This window comes from Cetorhinus maximus, chromosome 22, assembly GCF_964194155.1.
Source record: "Cetorhinus maximus chromosome 22, sCetMax3.hap1.1, whole genome shotgun sequence".
Lineage (NCBI taxonomy): Eukaryota > Metazoa > Chordata > Chondrichthyes > Lamniformes > Cetorhinidae > Cetorhinus > Cetorhinus maximus.
This window is the reverse complement of record NC_135900.1, coordinates 61,864,873-61,880,888: the sequence shown is the minus strand read 5'-3', so window position 1 is coordinate 61,880,888 and position 16,016 is coordinate 61,864,873. Positions and strand designations below refer to the sequence as shown.

The window sequence follows — 16,016 nt, the reverse complement described above, 5'->3', positions numbered from 1 at the left end:
TGGAGCAGCTGCAATTGTCAGTGTGGAATTGGATACAAGATATTGCGATGGTTATAGTCCCAACAATGAGGCTGGGATGTGTCAATCCTGGGACTTGGGGCAGGGTGGGGGGGGTGCGAATGGTGCTGAACTGACCACATCCCTAAGAAATCTAAGTTCCTTTCATCCCTGCCTGTTCATGATATTTTAATGATCTATTTACCTGGATCCCCAAGTCTCTCTGGATCTCCACTGTTTCTAGCTTTTCACCATTGAGAAAGTACTGTGTTCTTTTTAGGTCCAAAGCGGATGACTTCAAACTTGCTTAAATTGAATTCTATGTGCCACAGTTTTGCCCATTCACTTATCAACGTCTTTGCCATTTTACACTTCTTACAGTGCCGCCCATCTTTGTGTCATAGGCAAATTCGGATAAGTAGCTTACTATCCCGTCATGTAAGTCATCAATAAATTTGGTGAATAGTTGAGGCCTCAACACAGATCCTTGCAGGACACCACCAGTCATATTGCTGCCAATTAGAGTACCTGCCCATTATCTCTGCCTCCTGCTGTTCAGCCAATTTCCTTACCAGGTCAGTAATTTGTCTTCAATTCCATGAGCTTTAACTTTAGCTAACAGCTAATTTTAGCAAATGCAACTCAGACCCCAAACCTGACACTCTCAAATCCAAACCGGGAAGTGATGCAGCCATTAATCCAGTGTGTGTGAGCCCCAGATTATGAGGGAACAGGATTAACATCAGAAACAGGCACAGTCATCAACCCACAAAGCGAGTGAGCTCACAGTAAGAGGGAGCAGGATTATCAGGGATAGTTGCAGCCATTAACTCAACAAGCTTCTAAATGCATACACTGAAGTAACAAGACTATGGCCGGGATTCTCTGTTGCCGTGGGGGAAGCGGCAGGCCAGCCAAAAGTCCATTGACTTTTGACGGGACCGGAAAATCCTGGCCTATTTAACTGCCTTGAAATACTTGTGGGACTCTCCTCTAGCAAGCTTCTCAAATTATGTCAGCAGCAAAGATTACACAATATTTCCAAAGTATCTATTATGAACTGCTTTGGAGAACAGCTGTTTGCATCATGTTTAAACGGCAGAAACATTTTCAAGTGTTAATTGTCTGCATTATTGTTTATCATACCTGGCTTGTAGACAAACCTTGGCCTTTTCTTCCCAACGTTCAGACACAGTCAAGAGTTCCTGTAAATCAGCCATTGCCTTTTCCACTGCGCTATGTGGTGCCAGACCAATGCCAGAGTCTATGAGTTTCTTCATGGCATCCAGAGTGACTTTGGCAGGGTCTGAGAGAGTGAGGTTAACTTCATCAAGCCAGCGAGCCTGTTGGAGATGCTGCTTCAGTTTGGGCAGTTCTTGCAACTCCACGTCTAACCCGGAGCCAAGTTCTAGCAACAGTTGCAACTTGGATGAATCAGGAATTTCATCAGATAAAGCCTCCTTACTACGTTCATGAAATTCCTCCACACTGTCCAGCAACTCCTGGTGTCAAATAAAAATAAGAGCTTCCCTTTATATTTCATTTTTTAAAATTACCAATGATTGTTTTCACCTTCAGATTACTGCTGCAGCACATTTGAACAGCCAGCCTGTGCACAGAGTACAGCCAATGCTGCACTGAGACCAAAAGCACTCAGTAAAGCAGTATGAAGATTTTTCTTCCCTCCTCTTGGAAAGCACACTGTCTCAGTAAATCACGTCACAGCAACCCATTCACAATCCCACACCCTGACTAGTGAGTGGCACCGCATAGCATTTGAAATCCAGTACATCAGGAGAGAGAGCTTTACTCTACACTTAACCTGCTGAAACTGCATCTTGGAGTGACCAGTGGAGTGGTGCAAAAGTACTACTCCCTTGAAAACCCCACATAGTACAATATCAATTGTCCTGAATGTTCTGACTCAAAGAATGAAGGCGATTTTCTATTTTTTTGGAATCCTGTCTTCACCTGCTTTTTGAAAATAATTCTGTGCCTCTGCTTGTTTTATTGGAACATCGCTCAGCTTGCTTCACCCTTACTCTGAGGCTATGAAAGCCAGGCCATAAACAGGCTGCCAAGGGATATAGACAGGTTAAGTGAGTGGGCACAAAGGTAGCAGGTGAAGTATAAAGTGGGGAAATGTGACGTTATGCACTTTGGTAGGAAGAAAAATAATGATTTTTTAAAAAATGGTGAGAAGCTATTAAATGTGGATGTTGAGGAAGATTTGGGTGTCCTTGTACAAAAACAAAGTTACGATGCAGGGACAGCAAGCAATTAGGAAGGCAAATGACATGTTGGCCTGGGGAGGAAACCTTGCTTTGATGAGACTGCATCTGGAATACAATGTGCAATTTTGGCTGCCTTATCTAAGGAAAGATATACTTGCCTTGGAAGCAATGTAGTGAGGGTTCATTAGATTGGTTCCTGGGATGAGAGGGATGTTCTATGATAAGAGGTTGAGTACAGTGGGCCCAAACTCTCTGGGGTTTAGAAGAATGAGAGGTGATTTCACTGTGACGTATGATTCTAAGGGGACTTGATAGGGTAGATGCCAAGAAGCTGTTTCCTCTGTCTAGGGTCTGAAAATAGGGGGCATAGTCTCAGGATAAGGAGGCAATCTTTTAAGACTGAGATGAGAAGGCATTTCTTCACTCAGAGGACTGAGAGTCTTTGGAACTCTCCAGCCCAGAATGCTGTGGAAGGTTAGTCATTCGGTTTATTCAAGGCTGAGCCAGATACATTAGGGGAATCAAGGGATATGGGCATAAGCGGAAAAATGTACATGAGGTCCAAGGTCAATCATGATTGTATTAAATGGCAGCGCAGGCTTGAGGGACTCCAGCCCTTATTTCTTATGTTCTTGCAGAAGTGCATCTTTGCAGCAGTCCTGGCAACACCAAGCAACTTTACAAAAACATAGCAAATAAAGTTCCTAAGACTCAGTAACCTAATTAGAAAACACCTTTAGCTTGCATAGTATGCAATTTTTCAAATAAAACTCCAAAATGGTATTGTATCATGCCAGCCACCCCAAAGGAATCAAACCACTCTTGACCTGTACTTCTAAGCACCAGTCTCAACCTGATGAACACAGTCCTATCTCTTCAAAGTTTCATGACCCAAGTGGAATAGAAATAAAGACTGGCAGGTGAAAAAAAAACTAATGAACAGCAGTAGGCCTTAAAAGAGATAGTCTAGATACAGACTAGATACATTCCTATGAGGAGTGGAAAGGAAGGACATACAAATCCAGAGCTCCCTGGATGACTTAAGAAATTTGAATTAAAGTAAAATGAAAAAAAGAGGCTTATGATAAATGTCAGGTTCATAATTTGGTACAAAATCAAACAGAATATAGAAAGTGTACAGAAAAACTTAAAAAGGAAGAGTGCATGAGTATTAGCAGCTAACATAAAAGGAAATGCCAAAATCTTTTATAAATATATGAAGAGTAAAAGGATAATCAAGGCAGGTTAGGATTAGGGGTCATAAAGGTAATCTTCTTGTGGAGGCAGGGAACATGGCTGAGGCGCTAAATGAATGCTTTGCATCTGTCCTAAAGAAGAGGATGCTGCCAATGTCACAGTAAAGGAAAGGGTGGCATTAGAATTGGATACTAGAGAGAGAGCTAAACAGGAGGTACTTAAATGGCAGGGAGCATGCAAAGTAGAAAAGTCATCTGGTCCATTTGGAATGCATCCCAGCCTACTGAGGGTGGGAAAAATGCTTTGGCTACAATCTTCCAATGTTCAACATTAAAAAAAGTATAAATACAGGGGTCTGAGTTCAATTTGCACAGAGTGTGTCTTGACAGAGTGAGAAGCTGGGAGTTTGGCAAGTGAGGGAATCTTAAGGGTCAATCACTTTCTAAAAGTCTAGTCTTGCTTGCATTTAGCAGTCTAAGGGAATCAGGCAGGCAATGCAGCAGTCCCCCAAGTTCATCTCGCACGCTAACCGGTTTTCCATTTCGGAAACTAGTGAGGGGAATGGTTCCTTAGAGTGCAGCCAGAGCCAAATCTGTCGCACCACGGATAGCTCAGCTACACATGAGGTGGGGTGGGGTGGTGGGGGGGACGTGGCGGGGAAGAGTGGAAGAGCAATAGAGGATTCGTTAGTTATGGGAACAGACAAGCGTTTCTACAGCCGTAGACCTGACTCCAGGGTGGTACGTTGCCTCCCTAGTGCCAGGGTCAAGGATCTCTAAGAGCGGCTAGAGGACATTCTTCTGGGGGAGGTTGAACAACTAGACGTCATGGTTCACAATGGTACCAACAACACAGGTAGGTAGAGGGGTACAGTCCAGAAAGCAGATTTTAAGGAGTTAGGCAAGAAATTAAAAAACATGACCTCAGAAGCAGTCATCTCAGGATAGCTCCCAGTGCCACGTGTTAGTGAGCAAAGGAATAGGAGGATTGGGCAATTGAACACATTTCTGAGGCACTGGGACCGGTTCTGGGGCAGGTGGGACCTGTACAAGATGGAAGGGTTGCACCTTAGCAGGACTGAGACTAACATGTTTGCAGGGAAATTCACTCGTGCTGTTGGAAAAGGTTTAAACTAGATTGGCAGGGGGATGGGGACCTGAGAGGGAACTCTGAAGGAAGCAAAACCAGTAACCGGAAGGAGAAAAGTAGAAAGCAAAATTAGAAGGCAGACGGAGCAAAGGCAAGCATCAAATAGGATCGGAATGTGGAATAATGTTAAAAAGGCGAAGCTAAAGGCACTCTATCTGAATGCATGCAACATTTGCAACAAGGTCGATCATTTGAAGAAACAAATGGAGGTAAATGGGTATGATCTAATTGCCATGATGGAGATGCGGTTATAGGGCAACCGAGACTGGGAACTGAATATTCAAGGATATTCGGCCTTTAGGAAAGACAGGCAAAAAGGAAAAGGTGGTGGTGTTACGCTGATAATAAGGGACAAGATCAGTACATTAGTGAGAGAGGTTCCTTGATCAAAGGATCAAGATGCGGAATCAGTTTGGGTGGAGCTCAGAAACAGCAAGGGCACCAAACATTGGTGGGAGTTGCTTATAGGCTACCAAACTGTAGTGGTAATGTTGGGCATGGTGTAAATCAGGAAATTAGAGCTGTATGTAACATGGGTAATACAGCAATAATGGGTGACATTGATCTATATATAGACTGGGTAAACCTCATTAGCATTGATGCTGTAGAGGGTGAATTCCTGGACTGTGGACGGGATGGGTTTCTGGAGCAGTACGGTGAAGAACAACTAGGTATCAGGCTATTTTTGATTTAGTATTGTGTAATGAGAAAGGGCTAATTAATAACCTTTAGGAAATAGTGGCCATAATATGATAGGTATGAGGGGCTATTGTGGTCTGGGAAAATGCACTAAAAAATTTGACGGTAGACAGGCAATGACTAGTATTTTAAAAAGTATTACATGGTCTTCAACAAACATATAGTCCGCTAAGACACAAAAACCCAATAGGAAAGGTCAATCAATCATAGCTAACAAAGGAAGTTAAAGATTGCATTAGATCAAAAGGAAGTGGCTTATAAAGTTGCCAGAAAAAGTGGTAAGCCCCAGGATTCAAAGCAATTTAGAATCCAGCAAAGGAGGACCGAGGAATTGATAAAGGGAAAAAGGAATATTAATGCAAGCAGTAAGAAACAAAGGCAGACTGTAAAAGCTTCTTTAGGTATGTGAAAAGGAAAAGATAAGCCAGGGCAAATGTGGGTTCATTACAGGTAGGGACAGAAGAATTTATAATGGAGAATAGGGAAATGGCGGAGAAGCTAAAAAATTACTGTGTCTGTCTTCACAGAGGAAGCTGCAGAAAATCTCCCAGAAATACAAGTGCCAGTGTGATGCTAGGTACGTAGGCTGTATGTCCCAAAGACTGGCAGATCGTATCAAACAGCGTGTCTCTTCCACTGTTCACAACAGGCAAGGTACAGATCAACCCAACCAGCCCGCACTTGCAAAACTCAAAACAGTGTCCAACATTAGATGTGATTCCACAATTGGGCAACATTCGCTAAATAATCCTCAGCGTGCTAAGAATTATGCTGACAACCAATTTAAGATAGTTAGTCAGGCTCAGTGTGGCACATTTGCACGTACTGGAAGCTACATATATTAATACACAGGGCCCTGTACTTTGCAGACAGAAAGAATGTGTACACACACTGCGCCTGTTTCAGCTAAACAAGTGTGACAGCCATTCGCTGGTTCATTCCTCAGGGCAATGCCTTGACCAGAGTTAAGCTGCTTGGTTTAAATTTCAAACAATGTTTGGCAGTTAACTGTCAGTCACCATCAACAGACGCATTCTCCATGGTAACGCCTCTACCAGAGTCCACTTGCCAACCAATCCACATTCTCTTCTCATAGTATAAATTGCTGTTCCCTTTGCATTTGGAGAATTGTCCTGATGAGTGCAAGACAAAAAGCTTCAACAAAAAATATTGTTTTTTTTTAGCAATATTGAAGAAATTAATATTAACAAAGAGGTAGTACTCAAAAATTTAATTGGATTGAAGGTTGATAAATCTGGACCAGATGAGCTACATCCCAGAGTGTTCAAGCAGTTGACTACAGAGATAGTGGAAGCATTGGTGGTTATCTTTCAAAATTCTATAGAGGGGAAGGGGAGGGGGGGAGTGATGTGTTTGTTTTCTTTTTCTATCTTTCTCACCCCATAGAAATTGGTCCTTGCTCTACAGGGAAAGGAACTAGATGTTTGACGAGAATATGTTAAGTGGTTAAGTTCTATTCTATCCCCAAGGTTTAAAATAGTACACAATTTGGTGGTAAAGTTAATAAAATATATAAGAAAGCAACATAAATAAATGCTTAATATATTTAATTATTTAAAACACATTAAGAATGGCAGGAAAGGTGATGTGTCAAGGCTGCAGCATGTGGGAGCTTGGGGTTAACTTTGTGATACAGGGCAAACACATCTGCAGTGTTTGCGGTTTGAGGAGCTTTGGCTTAGAGTCATTGAGCTGAAGGCTGAGCTGTAGGCACTGACACATCAGGGAAGGGGAAAGTTACCTGGATGCTTTATACCAGGAGACAGTCACACCACTTAGGGTAGGGTATTTTGATTTGGCCAGTGGCCAGGGACAGGAGGGTGTGATTGTGAGTGAGGCAGGTAAGGGGACCCAGAGAGCAGGAGTGTGAGCCTCTGCAACTGCCTAATAGGTTTGAGGTTCTCTCAGCTTATTTGGATGAGAGTGGGGGCTGCAGGGTGGATGAGCAAACTGACCAGTAGTACAGGAAGCCATCCAAGTGGAGGGAGCAAACAGGAAAGTGGTGGTAGTAGGGGACAATATTGAGAGGGGGATTGACATTGTTCTCTGTAGCAAAGAGTCCAGGCGGCTTTATTGCCTGCCTGGTGCCAGGGTTCGGGACATCTGCACAGGGCTGGGGAGGAATGAGTCTCTGGCATAGTCAGTATGATGAGCTAAGCACCAAATTAAGAAGCAGAACCTCAAAAGGTAATAATTTCTGGATTATTACCTGAGCCACGTGCAAATTGGCATAGGACAAATAAGATTAGAAAAATGAATGCATAGATCAAAGGCTGGTGTCGGAGAAGTGGGTTCCGGTTCGTGGGGCACTGGTACCAGTAATGGGGAAAGTGGGATCTGTACTATTGGGATGGTCTGCACCTAAACCGTGCTGGGGCTGGTGCCTTCGCGAACCACACAACTGGGGAAGTAGAGAGGGTTTTAAACTGAATAGTGGGGGCATGGGATCAAATTTGGGAAGATGTGGTAAACCAAAGAATAGAGACAAAGCAAGAGAGACAGTGTTAATATGGGAAATGATATACAGACTGTGACAGGAAAGGAGAGAGTACAATCCTAAGAGTAAATCAGCAGATAAGGCTAGATACTACAAAAAGAATAAAAGGACAAAGCTAAAGGCTCTGTATCTAAACGGACATAGTATTCAAAACAAAACAATGAACTGATAGCTCAACTAGAAATAAATAAGTACGATCTGATAGCCATTACAGAGACATGGCGACACGATGACAAATTGGGACAAAAATATTGAAGGATACGTGACATTTAGGAAGGACAAGAAGTTAGGAGAAGGTGGAGGGGTGTCTCTGTTAATTAATGATGGTATTAGCACATTGGAGAGGGATGACCTAAGTTCAGGAAACCAGGATGTAGAAGCGTTTTGGGCTGAGATGAGGTATGATAAAGGCAATAAGTCACTTGTGGAAATGGTATAAAGGCTCCCTAATTGTAATTACACGGTAGGACAGAGGATAAAAGAAAATAGATAATAGGAGCTTGCCAGAAAGGTATAGCAATAATCAGGGGGGCTTTTAATCTACACATACACTGGAAAAATCAGATGGTCAAAGGTAACATAGATGAAGAGTTTATTGCTCTGAAGAGTCATACTGACTCGAAACATTAACTCTGTTTCTCTTTCCACAGATGCTGTCAGACCTGAGTTTTTCCAGCATTTTCTGTTTTTATTTCAGGAGTTCATAGAATGTTTTCGTGATAATTTCTTAGGACAGCACATTCTGTAGCCAGAGAGCTCCAGAATTGAGCAATGAGATTGGATTAATTGACAACCTCATAGTGAAGGCACCTCTAGGTAGCAGCGATCATAATATGATTGAATTTTACTTTCATTTTGAAGGGGAAACGAGTGTGTCCAAAACTAGTATTTTAAGCTTAAATAAGGGCAATTATGAGGGCATGAAAGCAGAGCTAGATAAATGAACTGGTAAATAAGGTTAAGGGATAAGTTAATAGAGGTTCAGTGGCAGACATTTAAAGGGATATTTCAGAATACACAGAATGTATACATTCCAATGAGAAGGAAAAATCCCAAGGGGAGGGTCCGCTATCCGTGGTTAACTAAAAAAGTTAAAGGCAGTATCAAACTTAAAGAAAAAGCCTATAATTACGCAAAGGCAGGTGGCAGGTCAGAAGATTGTAAAGAACAAAGAACAGCAAAGAATGACATAAAGATTAATAAGGAGGGAAAAATTAGAGTATGAGAGAAAGCTAGCCTGTAATGTGAACATGGATAGTAAGAGTTTCTATAGATATTTAAATACGAAAGGAGTTAACAAAGTGAGTGTTGGTCCAAAAGAGAGTGCATCTGGGGAATTGATAATGGAAAGAGGGGAGATGGTGGATGAATTAAACAGGGATATTGCTTCGGTCTTCACTATAGAGGACACATGTAACATCCCGGAAATAGCTGTAAATCAGGAAAAGGAAGCAAGGGAGGAACTCAGGAAAATTACAATCACCAGGGAAGTGGTATTGAGCAAATTGTTGGGGCTGCGGGCTGACAAATCCCCAGGTCTGGATGGACTTCACCCTAAGGTCTTGAAAGAAGTGGATAGTGCAATTGTTGATGCATTGGATTTAATTTTCCAAAATTCCCTAGGTTCCATTAGATTGGAAAATAGCAAACGTAACTCCTTTATTCAAAAAAAGGAGGGAGACAGAAAGCAGGAAACTACAGACCAGTTAGCCTAACATCTGTCATAGGGAAAATGTTAAAGCTATTATTAAAGATGTTATAGCAGGGCACTTAGAAAAATTCAAGGCAATCAGGCAGTCAAAATGGTTTTAGAAAAGGGAAATCATGCTCAACCAATTTATTGGAGTTCTTTGAAGGAGTCACATGTGCTGGGGGTAAAGGGGAAGTGGTGGATGTACTGTACTTGGATTTCCAGAAGGTATTTGATAAAGTGTCACATCAAAGGTTATTACAGAAAATAAAAGCTCATGGTATAGGTGGTAACATATTGGCATGGTTAGAAGATTAGCTAGCTAACAGGAAGCAGAGAGTTGGCATAAATGGGTCTTTTACTGGTTGGCAAGATATGACAAGTGGTGAGCCACAGTACTGGGGCCTCAACTTTTTTTTATATAAATGATTTGGATGAAGGGACCAAAGGAATGGTTGCTAAATTTGATGACACAAGATTGGTAGGAATGTAAATTGTGAAGAGGATGCAAGGAGGCTACAAAGTGACATAGATAGGTTGAGTGAGTGGGCAAAGATCTGGCAAATGGAGTATAATGTGGGCAAATGTGAAATCGTCCATTTTGACAGGAAGAACAAAAAGCTCATTATCTAAATAGTGAAATATTGCAGAGCTCTGAGATTCAGAGGGATCTGGGTGTCTCAGTGCACGAATCACAAAAGGCTAATATGCAAGTACAGCAAGTAATTAGGAAAGCTAATAGAATGTTATCATTTATTGTGAAGGGAATTGAATATAAAAGTAGGGAGGTTGTGCTTCAGTTGCACAGGGCATTGGTGAGACAGCATCTGGAATACGTTGTACAGTACTGGTCTCCTTATTTAAAGAAAGATATAAATGTGTTAGCAGTTCAGGGAAGGTTTACTAGACTAATACCAAGAATGGGTGGGTTATTTTATGAGTAAAGGCTGGACAGGTTAGGCCTGTATCCACTTGAATTTAGAAGAGTAAGAAGCGAATTAATTGAAACCTTTAAAATCCTGAGGGGTCTTGATAGGGTGGATATGGAGAGGATATTTGCTCCTGTGGCAGAATCTAGAACTAGGGGTCACTGTGTAAAAATAAAGGATCATTCATTTAAGACAAAGATGAGGGAAAATTTTTTCTCTCAGAGGGTTGAGTGTCTTTGGAACTCTGTCTTTGAAAATTTTTAAAGCAGAGCTAGATATATTCTTGATTAACAGGTCTTGCTGTGGACAGGAACTGTTTCACTACCTGCAAATGATGCTGACCATCTGCACTTCTGAACTAATGATGGAAGGAAGGTTCATTGATGAAGCAGCTGAAGATGGTTGAGCCTAGGACACTACCTTGAGGAACTCCTGCAGCGATGTCCTGGCACTGAGATGATCGACCTCAAACAAGCACAACCATCTTCTTTTGTGCTGGGTATGATTCTAGCCAGCAGAGAGTTTTCCCCTTGATTCCCACTGATTGCAGTTTTGCTAAGACTCGTAGATGCACACTCGGCCAAATGTTGCCTTGATGTCAAGGGCAGTCACTCTCATCTCACCTCGAGTTCAGCTCTTTTGTCCATGCTTGGAGAAACTGTGATTGCTCTCCCTGGAGCAGAGCAGGTTAAGGATAGATTTCACAGAGCAGTGCAAAATCATGAAGTGTTTTGGTAGAGTAAATACAGAGAAATTGGTTACATTGGCAGCAATGTTGTGAACAAGAGGGGACATACTGAAGGAAATTGACAAAAGAAGCAGAGGCAAGATGAGAGGAAAAAAATCACGCAGCAAGTTGTGATCTGGAATGCACTGCCTGAAAAGGGTGGTGGGAGCAGATTCCACAAAACTTTCAGAAATGAATTGAACAAATATTTGCAAAGGAGAAATCTGAAGGGCAATAAGGAAAGAGCAGGGAAGTCAGACTATGTGATAGCTTTGTCAAAGAGCCAGCAGTAGCACAAATGGCCAAACTGCCTTGCTCTGCGCTGTTTCACTCAATGATTCCAATTGGTAGTGTCTTAGAGTTGGAAGGCACAGTTGGCCAAATTGCCTCCTTCTCTCTTGATGTTTCTACGATAAATCCAACCTGTCAAAAAGCAGGACAAATCCAATCTGACCAATTACTGCCCTATTAGCTACACTCAATTATCATCAAAGTAATGGAAGGAGACATTAATGGTGCTGTGAAGCACCATTTACTCACCAATTAACTCTTCATCAATGTTCAGTTTGGGATTTGTCAGGTTGACTCACTTCCACAGAGTAGAATGGTTACAGAATCCTCACCAACCTGCCTGCCGCAGATGCACCTGTCCATGACAGAATCAGCAGGAGTGACCACCGCACAGTCCTTGTGGAGACGAAGTCCCATCTTCACACTGAGCATACCTTCCATCGTATTGTGAGACATCACCACCATGCTAAATCAGATAGATTTCGAACTGATCGAGCAACTCAAGACTAGGCAACCATGAGGCGCAGTGGGCCATCAGCAGCAACAGAATTGTACTCAACCACAATCTGTAACCTCATGGCCCAGCATATCCCCCACTCTACCATTACCATTGCATAAGTAGCAAGCAATAGACAGAGCTAAGCGATCCCACAACCAATGAACCTGATCTAAGTTCTGCCACATCCAGTTGTGAATGTGGTGGACAATTAAACAACTCACTGGGGGAGGAAGCTCCACAAATACCCCATCCTCAATGATGGGGAAGCCCAGCACATCAATGCAAAGGATAAAGCTGAAGAATTTCTAACAATCTTCAGCCAGAAGTGTCAAATGGACGATCCATCTCGGCCTTCTCCAGAGGTCCCCAGCATCACAGATGGTAATCTTCAGCCAATTAGATTCACTCCACATGATATCAAGAAACGGCTGAAGGCACTGGATACTGCAAAAGCTATGGGCCCTGACAATATTCCAGCAGTAGTACTGAAGAGTTGTGCTCCAGAATTTGCTGCGCCCCTAACCAAGCTGTTCCAGAACAGCTACAACACTGGCATCTAACCGGCTATGTGGGAAATGACCCAGGGATGTCCTGTACGCAAAAAGCAGGACAAATCTAACCCGGCCAGTTACCGCCTCATTAGTCTACTCTCGATCATCAGTAATGGAAGGGGTCATCAACGGTGCTATCGACTGGAAGTTGCTTAGCAATAACCTGCTCACTGACATGCACTTTGGTTTCCACCTGGGCCACTCAGTTCCTCACCTCATTACAGCCTTGGTTCAAACATGGACAAAAGAGCTGAACTCCCACGGTGAGGTGAGAGTGACTGCCCTTGACATCAAGGCAGCATTTGACTGTGTGGCATCAAGGAGCCCTAGTCAAACTGGAGTTAATGGGAATCGGGGAAAACTCTCTGCTGATTGGAGTCATAACTAGCACAAAGTAAGATGGTTGGAGGTCAGTCATCTCAGCTCCAGAACATCACTGCAGGAGCTCCTCAGGGTAGTGTCCTCGGCCCAACCATCTTCAGCTGCTTCATCGATGACCTTCTTTCCATCATAAGTTCAGAAGTGGGAATGTTCACTGATGATTGCACAATGTTCAGCACCATTTGCGACTCCTCAGATACTGAAGCAGTCCATGTCCAAATGCAGCAAGACCTAGATGGTATCCAGGCTTGGGCTGACAAGTGGTAAGTAACATTCGTGCCACACAAGTCCTTCACAACTTTTCTGCTTTTGTACTCAAAACCTCAATTTGTGAAGCCCAAAATCCCATATTTCCTGCCACCTTCAAAGATCTATGCACAATGACCACAATGTCTCTCTGCCCTTGAACACTCTTTAAAACTGTGCCATTAAGTCCACAGTGCCTCTCTCTATACCCCTCTGCCAAAATATATTAATTCACACTTATGTATTCAATTCCACCTGTTACTGTCTGTCCATTCTTCCTCCCCTGTTGCAATTGAATGGTTTGCTCACTGTTTACCACACCTCCCAAGTTATGTACCTTCAGCAAATTTTGAAATTTTACTCCGTATCCCAATATTCAAGTAATTTCCTTTCTGCCATTCATTCCCTGACAACATTCATTGGGTAAAGATGTTTCTGCTGAATTCCCTACTGGGTTTCTTGGTGACTATCTTATATTGATGGTCTCTCATTCTGCTGTTTCCCCACAAGAGAAACATTCTCTCTGTATTCACTCTATCAAAACCTTTCATCGTTTTAAAGACCTCTTAGGCCATCCCTCAACGTTCCTTTTGAAGAGAAGAGACCCAGCTTATTCATTCCTTTCTGATATGAATACTCATGCATTTCTGGAATCCACCTTGCAAATCTTCTCTACACTCTCTCCAGTGCCTCTATGTCCTTGTTACAAGATGACAACCAGCACAGTACTCCAAATGTGGTTTAATCAAGGTTCAATACATGTTTATATAGCATAACTACTTTTCAATTCTATCCCTTTAGAAAAAAAGCCGAGTGCTTGGTTTGCTCTTTTTTTTGGCTAACTTTTGGTGCAACTTTCAGTGAGTGGTGTACTGGCACTCTGACGTACCTTTGTTCCTTTACCCCATTTGGATCACCTTCCAAGTAATATTCCTCTTACCAAAATGTATTAGGTCACATTTGTGTGTTGAACTTCATTTGCCAATTATTTGCCCATCTACAAGTTTATTAATGTCCTCCTGTAATTTGTTGCATTCCTCATTTGTGTTGACTATCCCACCCAATTTATTGTCATTTGCAAATTTAGAAATTGTGTTTTTGATTCCACAACACTGGTTCCCTCATCCTAATCTGAGTTGAACAGCACTTCCCACCTTCTGCCACTCTGAATAATTACCCTTTACTCCCACTCTCTGTCTAGAGACCAGCTAGCAATCCATTCTGCCATCATCCCCTGACTCGATATTCTCTGACCTTATTCATTAGTTTATTATGGGGTACCATATCAAAAGCCTTCAAAATCCAGAGAAATTACATCTCCTGGTTTACCATTGTCCACTTTCTCTGTTACCTCTTCAAAAAAGTTCAATAAGGTTGGTCAAGCAAGATTTTCCTTTTTGAAATTCATGATGACTATTCATTATGATGTTCTTCTTTTCTAGATGTTCTTCTGTGCTCTTGGTATGGATTCTATTATTTCTCCTAGGACTGATGTTAAGATGACAGGTCTAAAATTCTCTGGAGCTCCGTTAGCTCTCCACCAGTCCCCAGGGACTACCCAAGATGGAGACATTCCCTGCAGATATGTTTGCTTTGGACAATCTCGCTGTCAACAAACTCCCACATTCTGCAGTCCAGAAACACAACCTGCTCTGCCATATTTTAGACTTATTTTATTCATTCAATTAGTTGAATTCTTTATTAAATAATTATTTGTAATTCTATTAAGTGCTTGAAAATAGACACACTGTTGAAGCTTTTTGTCTTGTGCTCATCAGGACAGAATTGCAAGAATACTAAATTTCAAAGGGAACAACAATATATATTGCTTGAGAAAAGGGTGCTGATTTGTTGACATGTAGAGGTGTTGCCATGGAGAATGTACCAGGGAACAGCAAGCTCCCAAGCTTTTGTTTAGCTGGAAAAGACGCAATGCCTGGACATGTTCTTCCTGTTTGCAAAGGACAGAGCCCTGCACATGAATATATGTAGCTTCTAGCACGCGTTTAAGTGAGCCACCCTCCAAGCCCGACTGATAATCTTAAATTGGCTGTTAGTCTAATTCTTAGCACAATCGGGATTGCTTACTAAGTGTTGGCCAATCGCAGAATCACATTTATCGTTAAGACACTATGTTCTGAGCTTTACAAGAACTAGCTGGTTGAATACGATCAGTACTTTGCCTATTGCAAACAGCCAAAAGATGTGCTGTTTAACACCATCCACCAGTCGTTGGGACATATGATCTACATACCTGGCATCGCACTGGCCAAGAAATCATATACCACATTACTCATTTGTATGGTAGGCAGAACATCTTTTTGGCTTGTCGAAAGCATCCTGTTAGCGGAGACCACCACTTGTATTGATACTTCATAGTAGCAGCATAAAATGGCTAGCTTCACTTGTTGCTCAGGTTTTTGAGATACCTTAACCTTCCAGGGTAATCTGAGGTTGTTAATGGTTCTACTATCTTTACCCCGCCCCCAGCAAGGTAAACCTATTCCCTTGAATTTATTGCTCGCTTAGAATCTCAACTGAAAGAAATTTCCAATCATGAAAGGAACATAATCTGCTAGAGCAACTAGAGATTGGGTCCTAAAATAAAAGGTCCTCTCTCCCAGAAGTCTCCAACCTAACAAATTTATCTTAGGATAGAACATACATAGAGGTACAATAAAGCAGAATGAACTATTGTGGAGTTTCCCAATATTAGCTCCAACTTAAAAGTCCTAGGATATTGTTATGTGGGCTGTCAAGAGAATATAGATTTGAGACTACAACTCATATACTTATTTAACACGTTATTTATTAAAACCAATTATAGATTACAGCTTATACATTAGGGTTATAAATGGTAACTAAAGCTAATCATAACATACAATAATGTTATAAAATACATGCAATT

General features: G+C 41.9%; 1 protein-coding gene across 3 annotated transcripts in view; it reads right to left on the bottom strand.

Annotated features, from left to right (window-relative positions):
• The window catches only part of kdm5a (lysine demethylase 5A), a 191,501-nt gene that overhangs the window by 62,415 nt on the left and 113,070 nt on the right, over window positions 1-16,016 (bottom strand). For all 3 annotated transcript variants that reach the window (XM_078568415.1, XM_078568413.1, XM_078568414.1), the window contains one exon: window positions 1,144-1,499. In XM_078568415.1, the coding sequence (XP_078424541.1) occupies window positions 1,144-1,499 (356 nt within the window). The remainder of the gene's footprint in view (window positions 1-1,143; window positions 1,500-16,016) is intronic.